The sequence below is a fragment of the Ranitomeya variabilis genome, chromosome 3, assembly GCF_051348905.1.
Source record: "Ranitomeya variabilis isolate aRanVar5 chromosome 3, aRanVar5.hap1, whole genome shotgun sequence".
NCBI lineage: Eukaryota > Metazoa > Chordata > Amphibia > Anura > Dendrobatidae > Ranitomeya > Ranitomeya variabilis.
The window spans coordinates 640,544,311-640,572,100 of NC_135234.1; the positions used below are offsets into that span (position 1 = coordinate 640,544,311).

At 44.6% G+C, this 27,790-nt stretch overlaps 1 protein-coding gene across 1 annotated transcript in view; it reads right to left on the reverse strand.

Moving 5' to 3' along the window:
• Nucleotides 1–22,333: 22,333 nt before the first annotated feature.
• The window catches only part of PTGES3 (prostaglandin E synthase 3), a 39,797-nt gene continuing 34,340 nt past the window's right edge, over nucleotides 22,334–27,790 (reverse strand). Inside the window, exons 7-8 of the mRNA XM_077297621.1 lie at nucleotides 22,842–22,866; nucleotides 22,334–22,696 (exon numbers count right to left, since the gene is read on the reverse strand). Of these exons, the coding sequence (XP_077153736.1) occupies nucleotides 22,677–22,696; nucleotides 22,842–22,866 (45 nt within the window). The 3' untranslated portion in view covers nucleotides 22,334–22,676. The remainder of the gene's footprint in view (nucleotides 22,697–22,841; nucleotides 22,867–27,790) is intronic.

Sequence of the window (27,790 nt, forward strand, 5' to 3'; positions counted from 1 at the left end):
ATTCTGTGGATCAGGCAGAGAGAATTTTGCTGGCTTTGTGTCAGGGTCAGGATGAAGCGGAGGTATATTGCCAGAAGTTCAGAAAGTGGTCTGTGCTTACTCAGTGGAATGAGTGTGCCCTGGCAGCAATTTTCAGAAAGGGTCTTTCTGAAGCCCTTAAGGATGTTATGGTGGGGTTCCCCACGCCTGCTGGTCTGAATGAATCAATGTCCTTGGCCATACAGATCGATCGGCGCTTACGTGAGCGCAAAACTGTGCACCATTTGGCGGTATCCTCTGAGCAGAGGCCTGAGCCTATGCAATGTGATAGGACTTTGACCAGAGCTGAACGGCAAGAACATAGACGTCAGAAGGGGCTGTGTTTTTACTGTGGTGACTCCACTCATGCTATCTCTGATTGTCCTAAGCGCACTAAGCGGTTCGCTAGGTCCGTCACCATTGGTACTGTACAGCCTAAATTTCTTTTGTCCGTTACTCTGATTTGCTCTTTGTCATCCTATTCTGTTATGGCATTTGTGGATTCAGGCACTGCCCTGAATTTGATGGACTTGGAGTTTGCCAGGCGCTGTGGTTTTTTCTTGGAGCCCTTGCAGCATCCCATTCCTTTGAGGGGAATTGATGCTACGCCTTTGGCCAAGAATAAGCCTCAGTACTGGACCCAGTTGACTATGTGCATGGCTCCTGCGCATCAGGAGGATATTCGCTTTTTGGTGTTGCATAATCTGCATGATGTGGTCGTGTTGGGTTTGCCATGGCTGCAGGTCCATAATCCAGTATTGGATTGGAAGTCAATGTCAGTGTCCAGTTGGGGGTGTCAAGGGGTACATGGGGATGTTTCATTATTGTAAATTTCTTCCTCCACTCCTTCTGAAGTCCCTGAGTTTTTGTCGGATTACCGGGATGTATTTGATGAGCCCAAGTCTAGTACCCTACCTCCTCATAGGGATTGTGATTGTGCTATTAATTTGATTCCTGGTAGCAAGTTCCCTAAGGTACGACTTTTCAATTTGTCTGTGCCAGAACACGCCGCTATGCGGAGTTATATAAAGGAGTCCTTGGAGAAAGGGCATATTCGCCCGTCGTCACCATTGGGAGCAGGGTTCTTTTTTGTGGCCAAGAAGGATGGTTCTCTGAGACCTTGTATAGATTACCGCCTTCTTAATAAAATCACGGTCAAATTTCAGTACCCTTTGCCTCTACTGTCTGATTTATTTGCTCGGATTAAGGGGGCTAGTTGGTTCACCAAGATAGACCTTCGAGGGGCGTATAATCTCGTGCGTATTAAACAGGGCGATGAATGGAAAACAGCATTTAATACGCCCGAGGGCCATTTTGAGTGCCTGGTGATGCCATTCGGCCTTTCTAATGCTCCCTCTGTGTTTCAGTCCTTTATGCATGACATCTTCCGAAAGTATCTGGATAGATTCATGATCGTATATTTGGATGATATTTTGGTCTTTTCGGATGATTGGGAGTCCCATGTGAAGCAGGTCAGAATGGTGTTCCAGGTCCTTCGTGCTAATTCCTTGTTTGTAAAGGGATCTAAGTGTCTCTTTGGAGTTCAGAAGGTTTCCTTTTTGGGCTTCATTTTTTCCCCTTCTACTATCGAGATGGATCCTGTTAAAGTCCAAGCTATTTATGATTGGACTCGGCCTACATCTGTGAAGAGCCTTCAGAAATTTCTGGGCTTTGCCAATTTTTACCGTCGCTTCATCGCTAATTTTTCTAGTGTTGTTAAACCATTGACTGATTTGACCAAGAAGGATGCTGATGTGGTGAATTGGTCCTCTGCGGCCGTTGAGGCTTTTCAGGAGTTGAAACGTCGTTTCTCTTCGGCTCCTGTGTTGTGTCAGCCAGATGTTTCGCTCCCTTTTCAGGTCGAGGTTGATGCTTCTGAAATTGGAGCAGGGGCTGTTTTGTCTCAGAGAAGTTCTGATTGCTCTGTAATGAAGCCATGCGCTTTCTTTTCGAGAAAGTTTTCGCCTGCTGAGCGTAATTATGATGTTGGCAATCGGGAGTTGTTGGCTATGAAGTGGGCATTCGAGGAGTGGCGACATTGGCTTGAAGGAGCCAAGCATCGCGTGGTGGTCTTGACAGATCACAAGAATCTGACTTATCTCGAGTCTGCCAAGCGGTTGAATCCTAGACAGGCTCGTTGGTCGCTGTTTTTCTCCCATTTCAATTTAGTGGTTTCGTACCTTCCGGGTTCTAAGAATGTGAAGGCTGATGCCCTTTCAAGGAGTTTTGTGCCTGATTCTCCTGGGGTTCCTGAGCCGGCTGGTATTCTCAGAGAGGGGGTAGTTCTGTCTGCCATCTCCCCTGATTTGCGGCGGGTGCTGCAGGAGTTCCAGGCTGATAGACCTGACCGTTGTCCAGCGGAGAAACTGTTTGTCCCTGATAGATGGACTAATAGAGTTATCTCTGAGGTTCATTGTTCGGTGTTGGCTGGTCATCCTGGGATTTTTGGTACCAGAGATTTGGTGGCTAGGTCCTTTTGGTGGCCTTCCTTGTCGCGGGATGTGCGTTCTTTTGTGCAGTCTTGTGCTCGGGCTAAGCCCTGCTGTTCTCGTGCCAGTGGGTTACTTTTGCCCTTGCCGGTCCCGAAAAGGCCTTGGACGCATGTTTCCATGGATTTTATTTCAGATCTTCCTGTTTCTCAAAGGATGTCGGTCATCTGGGTGGTTTGCGATCGCTTCTCTAAAATGGTCCATTTGGTACCCTTGCCTAAATTGCCTTCTTCCTCTGATTTGGTTCCATTATTTTTCCAACATGTGGTTCGTTTGCATGGCATTCCGGAGAACATCGTGTCTGACAGAGGTTCCCAGTTTGTTTCAAGGTTTTGGCGGTCCTTTTGTGCTAAGATGGGCATTGATTTGTCTTTTTCTTCGGCTTTCCATCCTCAGACAAATGGCCAAACCGAACGAACCAATCAGACTTTGGAAACTTATCTGAGATGCTTTGTTTCTGCGGATCAGGATGATTGGGTGACCTTCTTGCCATTAGCTGAGTTCGCCCTTAATAATCGGGCCAGTTCGGCTACTTTGGTTTTGCCTTTTTTTTGTAATTTTGGTTTTCATCCTCGTTTTTCTTCAGGGCAGGTTGAGCCTTCGGACTGTCCTGGTGTGGATTCTGTGGTGGACAGGTTGCAACAAATTTGGACTCATGTGGTGGACAATTTGACCTTGTCCCAAGAGAAGGCTCAACGTTTCGCTAACTGCCGTCGCCGTGTTGGTCCCCGACTTCGTGTTGGGGATTTGGTTTGGTTATCATCTCGTTATGTTCCTATGAAGGTTTCTTCTCCTAAGTTTAAGCCTCGTTTCATTGGTCCTTATAAGATTTGTGAAATTCTTAATCCTGTATCATTTCATTTGGCCCTTCCTGCTTCTTTTGCCATCCATAATGTGTTCCATAGGTCGTTGCTGCAGAGATATGTGGCGCCTATGGTTCCCTCCGTTGATCCTCCTGCTCCGGTGTTGGTCGAGGGGGAGTTGGAGTATGTGGTGAAGATTTTGGATTCTCGTATTTCGAGACGAAAACTTCAGTACTTGGTCAAATGGAAGGGCTATGGTCAGGAGGATAATTCCTGGGTTGTTGCCTCTGATGTCCATGCTGCCGATTTAGTTCGTGCCTTTCATTTGGCTCGTCCTGATCGGCCTGGGGGCTCTGGTGAGGGTTCGGTGACCCCTCCTCAAGGGGGGGGTACTGTTGTGAATTCCGTTCTCGGGCTCCCTCCTGTGGTCGTGAATGGTACTTCGGTGAGTTCTGTCCGTGGACTCCCTCTGGTGGCTGTGAGTGGAGCTGCTGGTTCTGAGATTCCTTCTCCAGCTGCCCTCGTTTGGGGCTAGGCTGATTCTCTATTTAACTCCACTCAGATCGTTACTCCATGCCAGCTGTCAATGTTCTAGTACTGGTTCAGATCTCTCCTGGATCTTTCTGAGGACCTGTCTACTCCAGCACAAGCTAAGTTCCTGCTTGTTCATTTGTTACATATGGTTTTTCTTGCTAAGTTCTAGTCCAGCTTGCTATCATGAAACTACCTGGCTAGCTGGAAGCTCTGGGGGTGCAGAGGGGCACCACCGCATCGTGAGTCGGTGCGGGGGTATTTTTTGCACACTGCGTGGTTTTTGTAGCTTTTTGTGTTGACCGCAAAGATCCCTTTTCTATCCTCAATCTGTTTAGTTAGACTGGCCTCTCTTTGCTAAAACCTATTTCATCCTGTGTTTGTGATTTCCTCTTATCTCACAGTCAATACTTGTGGGGGGACTGCTTTTACCTTTGGGGAAATTTCTCTGAGGCAAGTAAGGCTTTGTTTCCTTTATTTAGGGGTAGTTAGCTCTTAGGCTGTGAAGAGGCGTCTAGGCAGAGTCAGGCACGCTCCACGGCTGTTTCTAGTTGTGTTGATAGGAGTAGGGTTTGCGGTCAGCAGAGTTCCCATTTCCCCAGAGCTCGTCCTGATTCCGTGTTTATCCATCAGGTCATTCCTGGTGCACCTAACCACCAGGTCCATAACAGGTCAGTAATGGTGTGGGGTGGCATTTCTTTGGAGGGCCGCACAGCCCTTCATGTGCTCGCCAGAAGTAGACTGACTGCCATTAGGTACCGAGAGGAGATCCTCAGACCCTGTTGTGGATTCTGTTTGTGGGCTCCCTCTGGTGGTTACTGCTGGTACTGGGTGACTTTGGTGGGTTGCGGCCTTTGGTTTCCACCTGTCCATCAGAGGCTGGGTGTTTCCTATTTTACCTGGCCTTTCTGTCATTCCCTTGCCGGCTATCAATGTATTCAGATGTGCTCTGTTTGGTTCCTGCCTACCTGCTCCCTGATCTTTCAGGATAAGCTAAGTGCTGATTTTCAGTTGTTTTTTTTGTCCAGCTTGCTTATTATGTCTCTATGCTAGCTGGTAGCTCTAGTGGACTGAGGTTCTCCCCATGTGCCATGAGTTGGCACATGGGTTCTTGTAATCTCAGGATGGTTTTTTGATTAGGGTTTTTTGCTGACCGCTCAGACCCCTTTTGTATCGTTCTGCTTTCTAGTTTACAGCGGGCCTCAATTTGCTGAACCTATATATATCATCTCTATGTGTGTGCCTTCCTCTCATTTCACCGTCAATACATGTGGGGGGCAACTATACCTTTTGGGGTTCATTCCTCTGGAGGCAAGTGAGGTCTTTATTTTCTCTGCAGTTCTAGTTAGCTCTTAGGCTGGTGCGTGGCGTCTAGAACCAACGTAGGCACGCTCCCTGGCTATCTCTAGTTGCGTTTGTCAGGCGTAGGGCAGCGGTCAGCCCAGGTTCCATCACCCTAGAGCTCGTCCGATATTTTGTATTACTTTGCTTGTCCCTTGCTATCCCTAGCCATTGGGATTCATGACAGTATAGCCGGCCCACAAAGTGTTAATTGTTTGGGCTGAAGCAGGAGAAAAAGAAGTGTTTAAGGGAAATTTTTTTTTTTTTTTTTTTCCTTCAGAGTTTTGCTGCCTAGCCCTTAATTGCTGTCTAGCTGCTTCTTACCTCCTCTTAACCCTTGAATGGCTCTGATATTAGCTGTTTAACATGGATGTCCAGAGTTTGGCTTCCAGCCTGAGTAATCTCGCGGCAAAAGTTCAAAACATACAGGATTTTGTTGTTCACACTTCCATGTCTGAACTTAGAATTCCTATTCCAGAGTTCTTTTCTGGAGATAGATCTACCTTCCTGAATTTCAGGAACAATTGTAAATTGTTTCTTTCTTTAAAATCTCGCTCCTCTGGAGACCCTGCTCAACAGGTCAAGATTGTAATATCTTTCCTGCGAGGCGACCCTCAGAATTGGGCATTTGCATTGGCACCAGGGGATCCTGCATTGCTCAATGTGGATGCGTTTTTTCTGGCATTGGGATTGCTCTATGAGGAACCCAACCTGGAGATTCAGGCTGAAAAGGCTTTATTAGCCCTCTCTCAGGGGTATGATGAAGCGGAAATATATTGTCAAAAATTTTGGAAATGGTCGGTGCTTACTCAGTGGAATGAGTGCGCCCTGGCTGCAAACTTCAGAAATGGTCTTTCCGAGGCCATTAAGGATATTATGGTGGGGTTCCCTACGCCTACAGGTCTGAATGAGTCGATGGCTATAGCCATTCAGATTGATCGGCGTTTACGGGAGCGCAAACCCGTGCACCAGTTGGCGGTGTCTTTTGAACAGGCACCTGAGACTATGCAATGTGATAGAATTCAGTCCAGAAGTGAACGGCAAAATTATAGGCGGAAAAATGGATTGTGTTTTTATTGTGGTGATTCAGCTCATGTTATATCAGCATGCTCTAAACGCACAAAAAGGGTTGATAAATCTTTTGCCATTGGTACTCTGCAGCCTAAGTTCATTTTGTCTGTGACTCTGATTTTTTCACTGTCTTCCATTTCCGTCGATGCCTATGTGGATTCGGGCGCTGCCCTGAGTCTTATGGATTGGTCATTTGCTAAACGCTGCGGTTTTAGTCTGGAACCTCTGGAAGTTCCTATTCCTCTGAAGGGAATTGACTCTACACCATTGGCTATGAATAAACCGCAGTATTGGACACAAGTGACCATGCGCATGACTCCCGTTCATCAGGAGGTGATTCGCTTCCTTGTACTGTATAATTTACATGATGTACTAGTGCTTGGTCTGCCATGGTTACAAACTCATAATCCTGTCCTGGACTGGAAAACAATGTCTGTGTTAAGCTGGGGATGTCAGGGGGTTCATGATTATGCACCTCCGATTTCAATCGCTTCATCTACTCCTTCTGAGATCCCTGCGTTTTTGTCTGACTATAGGGATGTTTTTGAGGAGCCTAAGCTCAATTCGCTCCCTCCGCATAGAGATTGTGACTGTGCTATAGAATTGATTCCTGGCAGTAAGTTCCCTAAGGGTCGTTTATTTAATCTGTCACTGCCAGAGCATACTGCTATGCGGAATTATATTAAGGAGTCCTTGGAAAAGGGACATATTCGTCCATCTTCGTCCCCTCTGGGAGCAGGTTTTTTTTTCTTGGCAAAAAAAGATGGTTCCCTGAGGCCTTGTATAGATTATCGCCTTCTGAATAAGATTACAGTCAAGTATCAGTATCCATTGCCATTATTGACTGATTTGTTTGCTCGCATTGAGGGGGCTAGGTGGTTCACTAAGATAGATCTTCGCGGTGCGTATAATCTGGTGCGGATAAAACAGGGTGATGAGTGGAAAACCGCATTTAATACGCCTGAGGGCCATTTTGAGTATTTGGTAATGCCTTTTGGACTCTCCAATGCTCCGTCAGTCTTTCAGTCCTTTATGCACAATATTTTCCGTGAATATCTGGATAAGTTTATGATTGTGTATTTGGATGATATTTTGGTGTTCTCTGATGACTGGGAGTCTCATGTTCTACAGGTCAGGAAGGTGTTTCAGGTTCTGCGGGCCAATTCTCTGTTTGTGAAGGGCTCAAAGTGTCTCTTCGGAGTCCAGAAGATTTCTTTTTTGGGGTACATTTTTTCTCCTTCTACTATTGAGATGGATCCCGTCAAGGTTCAGGCGATTTGTGACTGGACACAACCTACATCTGTTAAGAGCCTTCAGAAGTTCTTGGGGTTTGCTAATTTTTATCGTCGGTTCATTGCTAATTTTTCCAGTATTGTTAAACCTTTGACTGATTTGACTAAAAAGGGTGCTGATGTTGCTGATTGGTCTCCTGCGGCCGTGGAGGCCTTTCAGGAACTTAAGCGCCGGTTTTCTTCTGCTCCTGTGTTGTGTCAACCAGATGTTTCACTTCCTTTTCAGGTTGAGGTTGATGCTTCCGAGATTGGAGCGGGGGCGGTTTTGTCACAGAGAAGTTCTAATGGCTCGGTGATGAAGCCATGTGCATTCTTCTCTAGAAAATTCTCGCCCGCCGAGCGCAATTATGATGTGGGTAATCGGGAGCTTTTGGCCATGAAGTGGGCATTTGAGGAGTGGCGTCATTGGCTTGAGGGTGCTAAACATCGTGTGGTGGTCTTGACTGATCACAAGAATCTCATTTACCTTGAGTCTGCCAGGCGTTTGAATCCTAGACAGGCTCGTTGGTCGTTGTTTTTTTCTAGTTTCAATTTCGTGGTTTCATACCTGCCAGGTTCAAAGAATGTGAAGGCAGATGCTCTTTCCAGGAGTTTTGTGCCTGACTCTCCTGGAGACTCTGGGCCTACTGGTATCCTTAGGGATGGGGTAATATTGTCCGCCGTATCCCCAGACTTGCGACGTGCATTACAGGAGTTTCAGGTGGATAAACCGGATCGTTGTCCACCAGAAAGACTGTTTGTTCCGGATGATTGGACCAGTAGAGTCATCTCCGAGGTCCATTCTTCTGTGTTGGCTGGTCATCCTGGAATATTTGGTACTAGAGACTTGGTGGCCAGGTCTTTTTGGTGGCCTTCCTTGTCTAGGGATGTGCGTACCTTTGCGCAGTCTTGTGAAGTGTGTGCTCGAGCTAAGCCTTGCTGTTCTCGGGCCAGTGGGTTGTTGTTATCCTTGCCCATCCCGAAGAGGCCTTGGACGCACATTTCCATGGATTTTATTTCTGATCTCCCGGTTTCACAGAAAATGTCCGTTATCTGGGTTGTGTGTGACCGCTTTTCTAAGATGGTTCATTTGGTGCCCTTGCCTAAGTTGCCTTCCTCCTCTGAGTTGGTCCCTTTATTTTTTCAGAACGTGGTTCGTTTGCATGGGATTCCGGAGAATATCGTTTCTGACAGGGGATCCCAGTTTGTGTCTAGATTTTGGCGGACGTTTTGTGCCAAGATGGGCATTGATTTGTCTTTCTCGTCTGCATTCCATCCTCAGACGAATGGCCAGACGGAGCGAACTAATCAGACCTTGGAAACTTATTTGAGGTGTTTTGTTTCTGCTGATCAAGATGACTGGGTTGCTTTTTTGCCACTGGCCGAATTTGCTCTTAATAATCGGGCTAGTTCTGCCACGTTGGTCTCTCCTTTTTTTTGTAATTCGGGGTTTCATCCTCGTTTTTCCTCTGGTCAGGTGGAGTCTTCGGATTGTCCTGGAGTGGACGTGGTGGTGGACAGGCTGCATCAGATTTGGAACCAGGTGGTGGACAATTTGAAGTTATCTCAGGAGAAGACTCAGCAGTTTGCTAATCGCCGTCGCCGCGTGGGTCCCCGACTTCTTGTTGGGGATTTGGTGTGGTTGTCTTCTCGTTTTGTCCCTATGAAGGTCTCTTCTCCTAAGTTCAAGCCTCGGTTCATCGGTCCTTATAGGATCTCGGAGATTCTTAACCCTGTATCTTTTCGTTTGGATCTCCCAGCATCGTTTGCTATTCATAATGTGTTCCATCGGTCGTTGTTGCGGAGGTATGAGGTGCCCGTTGTTCCTTCGGTTGAGCCTCCTGCTCCGGTGCTGGTGGAGGGAGAATTGGAGTATGTTGTTGAGAAGATCTTGGATTCTCGTGTTTCCAGACGCAAACTCCAGTATTTGGTTAAGTGGAAGGGTTATGGTCAGGAGGATAATTCCTGGGTGGTCGCCTCCGATGTTCATGCGACTGATTTGGTCCGCGCCTTCCATAGAGCTCACCCTGATCGCCCTGGGGGTTCTCGTGAGGGTTCGGTGACCCCTCCTCAAGGGGGGGGTACTGTTGTGGATTCTGTTTGTGGGCTCCCTCTGGTGGTTACTGCTGGTACTGGGTGACTTTGGTGGGTTGCGGCCTTTGGTTTCCACCTGTCCATCAGAGGCTGGGTGTTTCCTATTTTACCTGGCCTTTCTGTCATTCCCTTGCCGGCTATCAATGTATTCAGATGTGCTCTGTTTGGTTCCTGCCTACCTGCTCCCAGATCTTTCAGGATAAGCTAAGTGCTGATTTTCAGTTGTTGGTTTTTTTGTCCAGCTTGCTTATTATGTCTCTATGCTAGCTGGTAGCTCTAGTGGACTGGGTGGTGGGTCATATGGGTGGTGTTTTCGGGTCTTTTATTAACCCCTTTTTTTCCCGCTGGCCGCACGCTGGTCGCGAAATTGACTTGACGTTGATTCGCATTCCTAGTTAACGCGTGCGCAAAGCAATCTTGCCTTGCGCACTCGCAGTATGCTTTGCTCAACTGCAGGCAAAGCCGAAAACCATTAGTGCGCATGCGCAGGCGCACTATGTCCCGGAACACAGCGAAATACTTCCGGGACATAGTGCGCCGGCGCATGCGCACTAGTGGTTTTCGGCTTTGCCCGCAGTCGGGCAAAGTATACTGCGCGTGCGCAAGGCAAGATTGCTTTGCGCACGCGTTAACTAGGAATGCGAATCAACGTCAAGTCAATTTCGCGACCAGCGTGCGGCCAGCGGGAAAAAAAGGGGTTAATAAAAGACCCGAAAACACCGCCCATATGACCCAAAAAAGGACCTGCCAAATTCAGGTGACAGGTTCCCTTTAAAGCTATAGACTGGCCTGCCCGTTCCTCAGACCTGAATCCGACTGAACACATCTGGGACATTATGTCTCGCACCATCCACCAACATCACGTTGCACCACAGACTGTCCTGGAGTTGGCGGATGCTTTAGTCCAGGTCTGGGAGGAGATCCCTCAGGAGACCATCTGCCGCCTCATCAGGAGCATGCCCAGGCGTTGTGGGGATATCATACAGGCACGTGGAGGCCACAAACTACTGAGCATCATTTCCTTATCTTGAGGCATTTCTACTGAAGTTGGATCAGCCTGTAACTTCATTTTCCACTTTGATTTTGAGCATCCTTCTAGTGTGTGTGTAAAATATGGGACCTGTATGTATTTAAAAGAATGTTTTCAAGGAAAAAAACTGGCGTTGGCTATTGCACAATTTTCTGCGCCAGAGAGGGAAAGCCAGTGACTGAGGGCAGATATTAATAGCCTAGAGGGGGACCATGGTTATTGATCCCTCCCTGGCTAAAAACATTTGCTCCCAGCCACCCCAGAAAAGGCGCATCTGTAAGATGCGCTAATTCTGGCACTTAGCCTCTTCTCTTCCCACAGCCCTGTAGTGGTGGCATATGGGGTAACAAGGGGTTAGTGGCACCTTTGTATTGTAAGGTGACATTAAGCCAGCTTAGTAATGGAGAGGTGTCAATAAGACATCTATCCATTACTAATCCTACAGTTTATAAAGGGTTAAATAAACACATGCACAATAAAGTCTTTTAATTAAATAAGATACTAAACACTGTTTGTTCATTTTATTGTACTGGTAATCCAAGCGAAGCCCTCGATCTCCTGTAAAAAATGAAAAAAATAAACCAACAATATACCTATACCTGTCCGGCGTACAGTCAGTCCCACACCGTAATCCATATCTGGGGTATATAGAGTTTACAACCAGGAGCGTTGCTAATGCGACCGTCCCGGCTGCAAACTACTGGGGAATGAATGAAATGCTGGGAGCGGAGCTTCAGTGACTAGCGGTGAAGTCACCGAAGCTGCGCTCCCTGCCGGCCTGAACTAAGATGAACTCTTCAGCGTGGGAAGATCAGCTGTAATTTTCCCACGCTCAAGAGTTTGAGTTCATGTGATTTGATCCATTCCTGGGGCCCTTTGGATGTTCCGGTGCAGCCCAGGGACAGCCAAAAGTTTGGATAAATGTATATGAAACAATAATAATGAGCAGAATAAAAGTTTGGCCGATTGGATTGGCCCTCCACAACAGTAAGTCTCTCGTGGCCACTTGGGAAAATTATTTGCCCACCTCTGATCTAGATGGTTAAAGTGTGGGGGTTCCCTCTTTAATCCAAATCAGCACCCTGAGATCATGATTGTGTTACACTGATGGTTACCATGCCAGTTCACAGCCAAAGCATTGCCTTAGAGATTGACAGCTACAGTTCAGAAGTTGGTAAAATCAAGGGTACGTTCACACATTGTTTTTTTCAGCGTTTTCTTTCATGCAAATTTTCAGCTGCGTTTTACAGTACCAGCAAAGTGTATGAGATTTCAAAAATTTCATGCACAGGTTTTTTTTTGTCCTATTTTTTGCATAACCTTGTTTTTTGCAGAATGAAGAGTCACTTCTTTCAGCATTTTTCACACATTGCTTTGGGTGCATAAAATGCTGAAAAAACGCAGGTATCAGTTTTTACTGCAAAACCCTGATGGAAGTAGAATCAGATTTTTTTTTTTTTTAATACAGTTAACTTTATCAGCACGCACAAGAGACAAATGTACCACGACAAAAACGCAGGTAAAAATGCACTAAAAACAAAGCAAAACTTGATTTTTTTTTGCAGCAAGTTTCTTACTGCCATGTTCCTGAAAAACACCTGATGGGTTAATATACTGACAGCAGTTTTGAATATGGTGAGAAGCATGGTTTTTAAAATGCTATCACTTTTGGGGGTTTCCAATATACAAGTCTCCCAAAGTCAATAAAAAACTGAATAGGTCCCTAAAAAAATACATTTTGTAAATTTCCTTGAAAAATTATACAATTTTAAAGCTTCTAACATACTAACAAAATAAAAACATTTTACAAATGGTGCTGATGTAAAGCAGACATTTGTTACTTAACTATTTTGTGTGGTATGACTATCTGCATTAACCCCTTAACCCCCAAGGGTGGTTTGCATGTTAATGACCGGGCCAATTTTTACAATTCTGACCACTGTCACTTTATGAGGTTATAACTCTAGAACGCTTCCATGGATCCGGGTGTTTCTGACAATGTTTTCTGGAGACATATTGTACTTTGTGATAGTGGTAAAATTTCTTTGATAGGACTCGCATTTATTTGTGAAAAAAATGGAAATTTGGCAGAAATTTTAAAAATTCCGCAGTTTTCCAACTTTGAATTTTCATGCCCTTAAATCACAGAGATATGTCACAAAAAATACTTAAAGGGAACCTGTCACCCCCCCCAGGCGTTTGAAACTAAAAGAGCCACCTTGTGCAGCAGCAATGCTGCATTCTGACAAAGTGGCTCTTTTAGTTCTGGGTGCTGTAACTGCAGAAATAATCTGTTTTGTAATTTGTCAGAAAATACCTTTCTTCAGTCCTGGAGGCAGGCCTTTCCCCCCTGCTGCAAACGCCACACAGCCGTCACTCAAATCTTCTTGGCGCCGCCTCCTCAGCGCTGTTTTGAAATGAGCCGGCGCCTGCGCTCTTTTCTCCTGCCTTGGGCAGGCGCAGTGAGCGCTGCCCGTCCTCATATGCAGTCTAGCTGACTGCGACTGTGCGGCCGCCCTGCCTGTGAATCCCAGCCCCGCAGTGTCTTCTGATTTATTCACATTGCGGGGCTGGGATTCACAGGTCCAGCATGCGGCCGCAGCTTCTCCAGCGACCGCTTCCGAATCCAGCGGTCGCGTCACTTCAGGTCGCGGCCAGCGTGGAGGATGGTGCCGGCAGCAGCGCCGGCCTCGGTGAGGGGCACAGCGCGGTCACCGCAGCGGCGGTAAGGAGGGCAGGATCAACCAGGTAAAACCTATATAAACTCACTAGGGGGGTCTGTATACCGCCGGCCATCCTGACAAAGGAGCACTCGGCTATACGTTCAGGTTGTTTTCTGCACTATGGAGGAGACTGCCAGACCTGCAGTGACCAGGGGAGTGACCAGCTTCAGGGGCACGTGAGTGGGCTATGTAAAAGCCATACCACAAAGCTCACCCCTCCCCCTGCTTCCCTACTTACGTAGCCCACACATCTCTATTTATCCTAGGCTGAGCCTCCCATCCCCACAGCCGAAAGGAAAAAATCGGGGAAAAATAAATGCCTGATATGTGCCACTAAGTTTCCGGAAAATTGGCGGAAACCATTGTGCAAATCGTGCACATCCAAAATTGTGGGTGATGAGCAGACGACGCTACTATCCAGTATGAGGACCATGATTCGACAGGAGGTTCAGGCTTCTATCTCAAGCTTGAATCTTTCCCAGGCAACTCAGTCAGGACCGCAGACTTCACGGAAGAGGCCAAGGGATTCTAGCCCCTCTTCCGAGGGTGAGGTTTCGGAGGATTCCGACCAGAAAGAAAGAGACGGATCTTTTGGCAGAGGGAAGAGATATCTCTTCTCTGCAGCAGACACAGATGAGCTTCTTTATGCTGTGCGTAACACCATGCAGCTACAGGATACGCCAGAGGAGACCTCGATCCAAGACGAGATGTTTGGCGGATTACATGCCCAGGTGACAAAAGTCTTCCCCGTCAACAACCACATCCATTCCATGATCCTGGAAGAGTGGCAGGAAGCGGAGAAGAAACTGGTGACTCCCAGGGATTTTAGACTTCGTCTGCCCTACAATCCAGAGGACATTAAAGTGTGGGATGAAGTTCCCAAGATCGATGTTCCACTAGCAAAAGTGGCAAAGAAGACCTCAATCCCATTTGAGGACTCTTCCGCATTAAAAGATCCTATGGATCGTAAAGCGGACGGTTTGCTAAGGAGAACTTGGGAGTCCTCCGCAGCAATAATACGGGCCAATATAGCGGCAACATCCGTAGCCCGGTCAATGCATTTATGGATTGACGATTTAGAGGATCATCTCAAAGCCAAAACTTCCAGAGAGGTTATCCTTAAATCCCTGCCGTTGCTCAAACTCGCAACAGGCTTTATGGCGGACGCTTCTGCCGAATCTGTACGTTTCGCGGCTAGAAGCGAATCTTTGTCTAACGCGGCCAGAAGAGCCATATGGCTAAAAACCTGGTCGGGGGATCTCCAGTCAAAAAATAAATTATGTGGAATCCCATTCTCAGGGAATAACGTATTTGGGCCTATTCTAGACAATATCCTAGAAGAAACCTCAGATAAAAAGAAGGGATTCCCTGAGAATACCAAAAAGTATCAGCCCTTTCATAGGCCCCGACCTAGTCAGAGGACAGACTACAGGGGGAAAGGGAAGACTGGGAGGTGGTCTTATCCCAAGGGTGGAAAGGGTAGAGACTCCATCTTCCCAAGTGCAGGTACACCAAAGTCAAATAAATGACATCAAGGTGGGAGGTCGGTTACAAAAATTTCTAGGGGGTTGGCAGAAGGTGTCCCAGAATCCTTGGATTCTACAAGTGATTGCGCAGGGATACAAATTAAGGCCCCGTCTCACTTAGCGAGATCGCTAGTTTTGTGACGCAACAGCGACCTCAGTAGCGATCTCGCTATGTGTGACACGTACCAGCGATCAGGCCCCTGCTGTGAGATCGCTGGTCGTGTCGGAATGGCCTGGACCTTTTTTTGGTCGTTGAGGTCCCGCTGACATCGCTGAATCGGTGTGTGTGACACCGATCCAGCGATGTCTTCACTGGTAACCAGGGTAAACATCGGGTTACTAAGCGCAGGGCCGCGCTTAGTAACCCGATGTTTACACCCTGGTTACCAGCATAAATGTAAAAAAAAACAAACAGTACATACTCACCATCTGATGTCCGTCAGGTCCCTTGCCGTCTGCTTCCTGCTCTGACTGACTGCCGGAAAGTGAGAGCAGATCACAGCAGTGACGTCACCGCTGCGCTCTGCTCTCACTGTACGGCGGCTCAGTCAGAGCAGGAAGCAGACGGCAAGGGACACCGAAAGGCGAGTATGTACTGTTTGTTTTTTTTGGTAACCAGGGTAAACATCGGGTTACTAAGCGCGGCCCTGCGCTTAGTAACCCGATGTTTACCCTGGTTACCCGGGTGCTGCAGGGGGACTTCGGCATCGTTGAAGACAGTTTCAACGATGCCGAAGTCGTTCCCCTGATCGTTGGTCAATGGAGAGAGCTGTCTGTGTGACAGCTCCCCAGCGACCACACAACGACTTACAAACGATCACGGCCAGGTCGTATCGCTGGTCGTGATCGTTGGTAAATCGCTATGTGAGACGGAGCCTTTAGAGTTCTCCAGCAGTCCCCCAGAAAGATTTGTAGTAACCCGACCCTGCCCGCTCTCCGACTCCTCCATGTGGACAAACATCCAGGAGCTGTTGGATTTAGAGGCGATTGTACCAGTTCCCATCTCAGAAAGAGGCAAAGGCCATTATTCCCATTTGTTTTCAATAAAGAAACCATCCGGGGACTCCCGGACGATTATAAATTTAAAAACGCATACTATCATGTCCCAATACACATCTCCTACCAAAAATTCCTGAGATTTGCCATAATGAACAAGGGGATAGTACATCACTTCCAGTTCAGATGTCTCCCCTTCGGGCTTGCTTCAGCACCCAGGATTTTTACCAAGTTGATGTTGGAAGTTGTGGCCTATCTAAGAAACCAGAATGTTACCATAGTCCCATACTATACTATACAAAATAGACTGCACTTTCACTCTTTCCATCCTACAGGAGCTGGGATGGATTGTGAACTGGAAGAAGTCCTGCCTGGTCCCAAATTCCAGAATAAAATTTTTGGGGGTGATGTTGGATTCCAATCTAAGAACATCTTTTTTACCAGAAGACAGGCAAGAGGCCTTGATCAGGCACATTCATCAGTTCAGAAGAAGTACCCCCTCCATGAGAGAGGCAATGAGGATACTCGGCTTCATGACAGCATGTATACCTTGTGTGAAATGGAGCCAATTCCACTTGCGGGAGTTGCAAAGAGAAGTCCTAGGATCCTGGAACAGGAAACAGAGTTCCCTAGACAGGAAGATGGTTGTGTCTCCGTCTGTAAAGAGATCCCTAACCTGGTGGACCACACTGGGAAACCTGAGAGAGGGAGTTCCATGGATACTCGATCCCTGTGTTACGGTTACCACAGACGCCAGTCAATACGGATGGGGCGGTCATATAGGAAGAACATACTACCAGGGAGAATGGACTCCTCAGATTGCCGCAAGATCGTCAAATTTCAGGGAGCTTTATGCGATCTGGAAAGTGTTGTGCCAGGCCCAGTCATTGGTCCGAGACAGACACGTGAGAATACTGTCCGACAATGTCACAGCAGTGGCATTTCTGAGACACCAGGGAGGTCCGAAACATCCACCAATGCAACACTTAGCAGACCAGATTTTCAGGTGGGCAGAAAGATCTGTCAAATCCATCTCGGCAGTTCACCTGGAAGGCGCCAAGAATCAGGTAGCAGATTTCTTGAGCCGAAAGTCGGTACATCCCGGAGAATGGGAACTGAACCCAGAAGTATTCAGCAGTCTATGCCAGAAATGGGGGACACCTCAGGTGGACCTCTTTGCCACCAGGTCAAACACAGGCCAGAGCATTTTTTCCGCTCAGTCCTCCGGACGGAGCCACTGCAGTAGACGCCTTGTCTCAATATTGGGGAGGTCTCCTGTACGCATTTCCACCTCTTCCTCTGATACCGAAGACACTCAGGAAGATACGAGACGAGAGAGCAACCGTAATCCTGGTGGTTCCTTTTTGGCCGAAAAGAAGCTGGTTTTCTCTACTATCCAAGATGTCAACAGAGGAACCAGTCTTACTACCGAACAGGCAGGACCTTCTACTTCAAGGTCCGGTGTTCCACAAGAATCCAGACTCTCTTCACCTATCTGCTTGGATCCTGAACGGCAAACCCTAAGATCCAGAGGCCTGTCAGAAGATGTCATTACCACACTCCAGGCAAGCAGAAAGCCGGTGACTTCGGCAATTTATAACAAGATCTGGAAGCGGTATTGTTCCTTTCTGGGAGAAGGTCCTGTGGATACTTCGAAACCAGACATTCCCAGAATCCTCGATTTCCTGCAACTCGGATTTGACAAGGGCCTTCGGCCTAGTACTCTAAAAGTGCAGATTGCAGCACTTAGTGTCTTTTTTGATACATCACTAGCCTCCCATCCTTGGATAGCGAGATTTTCCAGGGCTACGCAGAGAATGAGGCCACTCGTGAGGAAATCAACTCCTCCTTGGAACCTAAACCTGGTCCTTAACACTTTGTGTAAAACCCCTTACTTACTGTCGGAAGATATGGACATAGCCAATCTCTCCTTTAAGACTGCCTTCCTAATTGCCATCACATCGGCTAAAAGGCTGGGGGAGATGCAGGCTCTTTCTATCCAGAATCCATATCTTCAAATCTTTGACGACAGAATAGTCTTCAAACCTAACCCAGCTTTCCTCCCCAAAGTAGTATCCTCTACCAATATAAATCAGGAGATAATCCTTCCTTCTTTCTGCCAACACCCTAAAACCGCAAAAGAGGGGGTCTACCATAACCTTGACGTTAGGGAGACTGTTCTAAAATACCTGGGGGCGACAGAAAGCTGGAGACAGGACACTAACTTATTTATACAATACGGTGGTCCAAATAGGGGTTGTAAAGCAGCCAAATCAACCATTGCTAGGTGGATTAAAAACATGATTAGCCTAGCATATACAGACCAAGGGAAAGATCCCCCGGATACTCTTAGGGCCCACTCAACACGAGCTATTTCTACATCATGGGCAGAGAAGGGGGGTGCCTCAGCTGAGCAAATCTGTAGGGCGGCGACTTGGACTAGTCTTTCTACCTTTGCTAGACACTATAAATTAGATGTCGTATCAGACCAATTAGCCTTTGGTAGGAAAGTCTTACATGCAGTAGTCCCACCCTAGTCTCCAATGGTGCTGTCAGGTGGTGGACTGGAAAACAGTAATTAGTTCTTACCGGTAATTGTATTTCCAGGAATCCACCTGACAGCACTACTAGTTCCCTCCCACTGCAAGCTTATACTACTAATGTGATGTAACATTGGTGTGTAATTGTAAATAAACGCTCTTTTTGCATCCATCCAGATGTGGTACTTAGAAAATCACTGGTGGGTGGAGTGGGGAGGGTCCTTTTAACGGCTTGTGGTTCCTGTCCCACTGAGGGTAAGAAGGACGTCCTCCAATGGTGCTGTCAGGTGGATTCCTGGAAATACAATTACCGGTAAGAACTAATTACCGTTTTTGCTACTTGCTCTTTCTTTTGGATGTGGCACACAGCCCTTCTGGAGATTCTTTCTTCTGGTTAACTCTTACCCAGATTTTACAATTGGACATGCTTCACTGCATGCTTTGCACTTGCAATTCCTTGAGCAAATTACTTATTCTTTATGTACCTGTTGGTATCTGTCTCTGTCTGTGGTTCCACCTAGTCTGGGTTACCTTTGTCGCATCCCTATCTACTTTTGATCTTATGCTTTTCATAATAAAGTTTTGATATGTTAATATTACTTGGTTCTATCTGGTGCTTCTTTTCATATGATTCCCCCAGTTAAATGTGTACGGTGATCCATGTTCGTATTACATGATTCCTCGTACATCTATATATTCACCTATTGCATCCAATATCGCTATTTATACGGGAATACCAAATTTAGAATAATTATGAACCTCTCCTTGTGAAACATGTCAAAATAGATTCTTATACCATAATGCGTTCCTCTTGTATCGTCATCCTGCGACCACTGTAAATATTGTGCACCATGTATTTTCTGTTCACTTCACATAAATTTAGGCTATGTCCTTACATGTTTGCTTTACAATAACTGACATAGCGGATATCTCCTTATATCCTTACATGTTTGTATATATTTTCAGTTTTGGGTGATCCTTTTTTCCTACCTAAGTGTATGTTTCAATCAGATCTTGCACTGACCTGTGGATCTGCAGCAGCCACCATTAATATATGTCCTTCCTTCAATTTCACCAGGTGAGTATTTCTCTTGGTGGGCAACTCTGTGTAACGTTTGATAAGACCCTATTTGCACTTTTGTGTCTCCCTCTTTTCTCTGACAATATATAGATTACAACATCAGGATTTATTGTGGATTGCCCATTTAATACATTCCGAAATTTGCATCAAGGAGTGCCAAGTTCCCTGGATTTATTGGATTTGGGGTGAAACCATACTTGTAGTGCTGTGCATTCCTTTATCTACAGGAATTGCAGATACGAGTTCCACCACATGGCAAACTCTTCAGAGCTAAAAAGTAACACTGATATTGTCTACAGGAGTGGTATAAATGTTGAGCTCTTGTGGCACTACGGCACATTCCCAAGAAGTCTTGACTTTGGTGCCTCCGGTTTTAGACCTATTGAAATTATTAAAATCATCGTGTATGGCTCATGAGCCAGGCTATAGAGTCGGTAAGCCAAACCGCAACTCAATTTCCCTGACTCCGACTCCCTCATACACGCTTCACTACTGAGTATGTACATAAAGTGTAGAAGGGACTAATCTCAACCAATCCTTAGATCAGGAATAGAAAATACATTTTTAGGACATTTCATAACGCTGCCATATTTTTATGAAAAAAATATTCAGCACATACTGCATTGAACTACCAGTACCCCAATTTAGTGTATATTTTTTATTATATATTTTAGGGGACTTGAACATGCGATCAGCCAATCACTTATATTATACATTGCAATACCACAATATTGCAGTACAAAGTCTAGATCTTGGGTCTACTTTGAAGCTCCGTGTACAGCTGAGCTTCAGAGAAGTCAGGGCTGTGGAGTCAGTAAGTCAAAACTCCGACTCCTCAGCACTGGTCACTACTGAGAATGTACATAAAGTGCAGCACAGATTCATCTCAACTAAAAGCAGAGATCCTTAGATCAGGAACAGAACGGACATTTATATAGCACATTTCATAACTTTCCCAAATTATGAAAACATTTACAGCACATCCTGCATTGTACTACTGTACACAATGTATTATATATTTCAGGAGTCTGAGTCCGTCCACTTTATTCCGACTCCACCTCCACAGCCCTGCTCATGAGCATGTGGCTGTGCAGGGAAATGTATACCATGTGAAGAGGAGGTTTGGCTTAACATGTGACAATGTGTGCCAAATTTTAGGTGCAAAATAAGTATGCCAACAGAGGAGCGGTGTAACATTAAAACATACGCTGTCTAAAGATTTGCTAAGTTTATCATTCAACATTAACAACAAATTTGATGAATTTTAAGACTTTATATAACAGAAAAAAGATGTGCAAAGGATCCCAATTCCACAGCAAGAGCAAACCGAAAATAGTAAATGATCCAGCACTTCAATTAAGTGTTATTTTTTTCACCCGGTTAAAACCATCAAAAAATTGCATAATCAGAGGAAAAATTGCAGAGAAATGTACAAACAAGGCTGATTGGTTTTCCCAGATAACAGTACAATCCAAAAAAGTTTTACATTTTATTGAAGTGCTGAATCCACTTCAATTTTTGGTGTGCTCATCTAAAAATTTGGACTATTGCAGAGAATTAGTACATCTGCCTCACTATATCTAAATGTTTCTAATAGAATAATAAGGCCGTTGAGTACCTGCTACTCTCTACACCAACTTGTATGTGTGAGCCTTATGTTGTGAAAAAGGAAAGCTGAAAAAAAAGAACTGGTCAAATACTTTAAATAAATAAAGAAAATAATCATAATTAAGTCTCTTAATAGTTTATTAGAAATAATGCAGACAATTAAAAAAATCCCCATCAATTCCAATACAACTTAGGCTTTTCACCCGATTAAACAAAACAAAAAACAGTATAGTGTATTAACATTGTTACTCTTTCCTTTTTAATATATACTGTGACAGTGCAAATACAATTTGGTCTAAATGTACAGACTGATGAGAGAAACAATGTACAGCTGTCTACACTCTTCCAAGGTGGAAATGCAAAGGGTTAGACCAATTGTACAGGACTCGTGGTTACAAGTGGGATAGTCTCATACACCTTAGGCTAGATTCACATATCCGAGCCTCACAGCCCAAGCACGGGCCGGCTGTGGGTCTCCTGACCCCTAACTCGGTAGCCATTAGATCACGGTCTGTGCTCGGATATGTGAATCTAGCCTTAGTGTATACAGAAAGCTTAAATCATTGTATCTATGAATAATAATAAATAAATACAAATGATTTACTTAAAGGGCTTGTGTAAGACTTAGGTCACCAATAGGTGATTGGTGGGGGTCCGACATCCCACCTTTTCAGGTGAAAAATGCTCCAGCACAACTGGATATAATCGCTGTGGGGGGGGGTCAGAAAACCAAATAGCTTGCCAAGTGACCACTCAAGTACTATCATTTATCTCTCATTTTAGAATGGGAAACACCAGTACTCTTATCAGCCACTAGGTGTATGGGACTATTAGGGTGTGTGTCCACGTTCAGGATTGCATCAGGATTTGGTCAGGATTTTTCATCAGTATTTGTAAGCCAAAGCCAGGAGTGGGTGATAAATCCAGAAGTGGTGCATATGTTTCTATTATACTTTTCCTCTAATTGTTCCACTCCTGGTTTTGGCTTACAAATACTGATGAAAAATCCTGACCAAATCCTGATGCAATCCTGAACGTGGACACACACCCTTATGCTCCACCCTATACACCGCTTATATCTGGCGCCCACCAGAGCCCACATCTTAATGCAGAGTATCGGATTCCCAGACAGATGGGTCATCAATTACATCCTTGACAGCCACCTTTAAAGTATACTGGTCTGAATAAGATTACCTTAGCTGGATACACAATTTTTTTTTTTTTTACACAGTTTTTAATCCAGCATTTAATTTTGGAGAAACCATGCTCATGTAAACCGGGTTAATGAAAATTGACTACCCACAAGTCATAAGGGATATACAATATGCGCAAATCTAGAATGGTTGTCACCATTTAAAATAGCAGCTCCTTAGTATTAAGGTTTCAGGGATGTCCTGTACAATTGTAACTCCTAACCCCAGGTAAGCGCCATTCGGTGATACACGTACAAGGCTGGAAGTACTCTGTATTTACAACTTGGGTATCGGCAACTGTTGAAATATTCTTTCCACCCATTCTCCCACCCTCCTCCCAATTTTAAGATGCTCTTTATTCTTACTCCAGGTCAGGCATTTCTAGAAGAAATTAAAAGTATGTGTTAAAAACAAATAATTCTTATATATTGTAAAAACCATAATATACTTAGTGAATCTTATTATAGGCATAATACACTCCCAAATTGTTTGGGTCTCAGCCTAGAATTCCAAGAATACAACTTACTTTCATCATCACTGTCTGGCGAGTCCTAATGGGAAAAACAAAACAAAAACACAGATTAACAGTTGTGAGAAAGTAATGCAAAGTCTTCTCCAGGACAACACATGCATGATGTATTAAAAGGATATAATTATCTGCTGCCATTCATCGCAATGCTAGACACTGATAGAAGCTACCGAATTCACAGGTGCACAAGAAGTAGTAACTGTTAAGAACAATTATATTACTGTATGGTGGAATAATTAATACGTGTGCGTTAATCTCATTGGAGAGAGAATATGGAACAATTACAGAACTCAGTTTTATACATCTCATATCACGTTTAGGTAATCTTATTACTGCTAATATGGAGAACCTGCTTTGCTTCTACTTTCTCTTTTGAAGACCTTTAAGGGCAGACCTTTCTAAATGACAGAATACAGGTTTTAACCCATTCACAATATGACATACAGTGGTGTGAAAAACTGTTTGCCCCCTTGCCGATTTCCTATTCATGTGCATGTTTGTCACACTTAAATGTTTAAGATCACCAAATTTAAAACTATTAGACAACGATAACACAAAATGCAGTTTTTAAATGAAGGCCATTATTATTAAGGGAAAAAGAAATCCAAACCTACAGGGCCCTGCGTGAAAAGGTAATTGCACCTCCCCCTCCCCACTTAAAACAAATTAACTGTGGTTAAATTAGGAAGCACAGTTCAAATTCCCTAGCCACACCCAGGCCGGATAAGTGCCACACCTCAATCAAGAAATCACTTAGATAGGTCCTGCCTGACAAAGTGAAGACGACCAAAAGACCTCAATAGCTAGATGATATGCCGCAATCCAAAGAAATACTGGAACAAATGAGAAACAAAATAATTGAGATCTATCAGTCTGGAAAACGGTTACAAAGCCATTTCTAAAGCTTTTGGACCACAGTGAACCACAATGAGAGCCATTATGCAAAAATAGCAAAAACACTGAACAGTGGTGAACCTTCCCAGGAGTGGCTGGCCGACCAAAATTACCCCAAGAGCGCAGCTACGACTCATTCAAAAGGTCACAAAGACCCCACAACAACATCCAGAGAACTGCAGGCCCAACTTGCCTCAGTGTTTATGACTCCACCATAGGAAAGACTGGACAAAAATGGCCTGCAAGGCAGATTTCCAAGATGAAATCCACTGCTGACCAATAAGAACATAAAGGCTCGTCTCAGTTTTGCCAGAAACAATCTTGATGATCCATAAGACTTTTGGAAGAATACTCTGTGGACTGAAGACAAAAGTTTAACTTTTTGGAAGGTGTATGTCCCATTACATCTGACGTAGAAGTAACACAGCATATCAAAAAAGGAACATCACACCAACAGTAAGATATGGTGGTGGTAGTGTGATGGTCTGGGTCTGTTTTGCTGCTTCAGGACCTGGAAGACTTGCTGTGGTAAATCGAACCATAAATTCTGCTGTCTACCATAAAGTCCTGAAGGAGAATGTCCAGCCATCTGTTTGCAACATCAATAATAATAATAATAATCTTTATTTATATAGCGCCAACATATTCCGCAGCGCTTTACAGTTTAACAGTTTCAAACACAACAGGCATAAGTAACAACATTAACAATACAATAATTAAAGCAAAATAAGACGACCCTGCTCGTGAGAGCTTACAATCTACAATGAGGTGGGAGAGATACAAAGTACAGGTGTGTATTTACAATGATGTATTTACAATGATGGTCCAGCCATCTTCAGGGGGTGGGGGATAGATGGAGATAGTGAATGGGCTACACACACAAACATAAAATGACTGATTAGTGAACGTGGTAGGCCTCTCTGAACAAATGTTTTTTGAGCGAGCGCCAATGTGAAGCGCACTTGGGTAATGCAGCAGGACAAGAATCCAAAACACACCGAAAGTCCACTTCTGAAACGCTTCCAAAATTAAGACTTTGGAGTGGCTTAGTCAAAATCCTGAGCTTAATTGGACTGAGTTGCTGTTGCTTGACCTTAAAAAGCAGTTCATGCTCGGAAACCTTCCAATGTGGCTGAATTACAACAATTCTGCAAAGATGAGTAGGCCAAAAACGAGTGCATTGTAAAATACTCACTGCCAGTTATTGAAAATGCTTGATTGCAGTTGTTGCTGCTAACGGTGGCCCAACCAGTTATTAGGTTTAGGGGGCAATCACTTTTTCACGCAGGGCCCTGTAGGTTTGGATTTCTTTTTCCTTTAAGACCTCAATTTAAAAACTGCATTTTGTGTTTACTTGTGTTATCTTTGTCTTATATTTACATTTGTTTGGTGATCTAAAACATGTGACAAACAAGCAAAATAGGCAATCAGGAAGGGGGCAAACACTTTCACACCGCTGTATATATACACATCATATGTTGCATTCTCCCCCACTTGAGGAGAGTTCTGGAGCTGGGCCCGCATCTATTGAAGCATGACAGCTGATTGGATCTGCTGGCAATCAGTTGTAACTGCAGAGTTGTTAGGTCAGCTGATGTGGGTGGTGACCACTCCCACCATCCCTTAAATTATCACCTGATGCATCAGCTGACTGTCGGTGTGGGGTGACAGCGAGGTACGATGTTCCTGATGGTGGTGGGGGGGAAAGACCCACTTAGGGCCCTAGGGGAGTGCAGGGTCAGGTTAGGTTTGAGCAAGAGGTGACCATTCCTCATCTCTTTACCATCCCGTTTGTTATTGCCACGGTCAGAAGCCCATACAAAATACGAAAAGTAATCCGATCAGTAAACGGAATAACAAGAAGAAGAAAAATCAAAACGCCAGAATTACATTTTTTTGGTCGCTGCAACATTGCCTGTTATTGCATTTTATTGCAATCAAAACATCGTATCTACCTAAAATAGTATTAATAAAAAAAGTCAGCTTGGCGAGCAAAATATGAGCCCTCACCTCAGGGTGGATTGATTTAAATCACGCCGATTTAAATCATGATTTAAATCACGATTTAAATCAAAAGATTTTTTTCTATTTAAATCGGATCGATTTAAATCATGATTTTAATCATGATTTAAATCACTGATTTAAATCAAAAGGTTTTTTTTAATATAAATCACGATTAAAATGAGAAGTGAGAGTGCAGTATGAGATAGTTACACGGACGAAACTAGGGGCAACGATCTAACGCCAGGGTGAGGGGGGGACCCCAAAGTAAGTAAAAATCTTTTTTGTTTTACTATATGGCAATAGGTAGGTGTTTAAAAGCAGCATGTCTTAATTGTATAAACTATTACTAGCCTCCACATTTTGTTCATACTGCCCCTTTAATTCCACACTTCTAGCTTGGTTTCACTTTTGGTTTAGTTTCTTTTTCCATTCAGTTGACATGCCCAAACTTGTTGGATAGTCAGCATCCTACAGAAACCTCTGGAAGAGCATGGCATTGTGAATGTTACACATATACAGCCTTTATTCTACTGAGTTAAACAACTCAGCTTTATCTCATGATGGAAGAACCTTTGGATGGTAAAATATTTTCCTCAAAAAGCCGTTTATTGAAAAAAATCCGATTTAAATCAAAAAAATCCGATTTAAATAAAAAAAATCCGATTTTTTTGATTTTTTAAAAAAAACATTGATTTTTATCCACCCTGCCTCACCTAGCCTCAGATACCGCTACAGGTCTCGGAATTTTTTTCTTTCTTTTTATTACAAACTTTGGATTTTATTTTCACCCGCTTGAAAAAAAACTTCTACATGTTTGTTATCTGGGTACATGTAATGACCTGGAGAATCATAATGGCATGTCAGTTTTAGCATACAGTAAACATGGTTATTAAAAAAAAAAAAGCAATCGTGGAATTGCAATTTGTTTTGCAATTATGCTTCACTTGTTGGATCCAAAATGGCCAACTTCAAAATAGCCACCATGGTCACCACCCACCTTGAAAAGTTTCCCCCCTCCCATATACTAATGTGCCACAAAAAGGAGGTTGATATCACTAACCATCCCCATTATATTTAGGTGTATCCATATAAATGGCCCACCCTGTATGGTTTCTTTTACCAGACGGCTGGGGAGTAGAAGTATACATGTTGGAAATCTAGGCACTGTCCACCCCTGAAGGAGTGGATCTCAGGGCTTTCCAAATCCTGCAGATGGAGGAGCTAGCGACATGATACATACACCGTTCGTAGGAATTTCTGAAACTTGGGATACGGGTTTTAAGCTAGCACATTTTTCTTAAGGCATTACCATTCCTTAGTTTCATGTATTTGAGGAGTACCATCACTGGATTTTATTTAGTATTGGGATACATTCAAGAAATGTTCAATCCAATCTTTAAAACTAGGGTGCTGTACTTGGCGTATATTACTTTATGTCGAAGGTATGTTTTCCATAATTGTAAATTCTTTGATGTTTCACAAAAGCTTACTGAAGCATAAAAGTTGTACATTACAGCATGTAACATGTAAGGCTAGGGTCACATTGCGTTATGTGACCGCGTTTAACGGACTACGTTACACCGCGGCATAACGCGGTGTTAACGTAGTCCGTTAACGCCGCCATAGCCTGTAATGGTGAACACGTCGCTAGCGCCCGCCCACATTGGGCGTGCGCTAGCGATGTGCCGTCATTTGAGTGACGGACCTCGGACGCTGCTTGCAGCGTCCGCGGCGCGCCCGAGGTCCGTTCCTCGCAAGTGCAGATCGGGGATCTGCGCTAGCGGGGACGCCGAACGCGGACCCTAGAGAAGCATTGCGTTAGTGCAATCCGCTAGCGCTATGCGCTTAACGGATTGCCCTAACGCAATGTGACCCTAGCCTAAGGGTATGTGCACACGTTGCGGATTTGCCTGCGGATTCGCAGCAGTTTTCCATCCGGTTTACAGTACCATGTAAACCTACGGAAAACAAAGTCTGCAGTGCACATGCTGTGGAAAATACCATGCGGAAAAGCTGTGGTGTATTTTCTGCAGCATGTTAATTCTGTG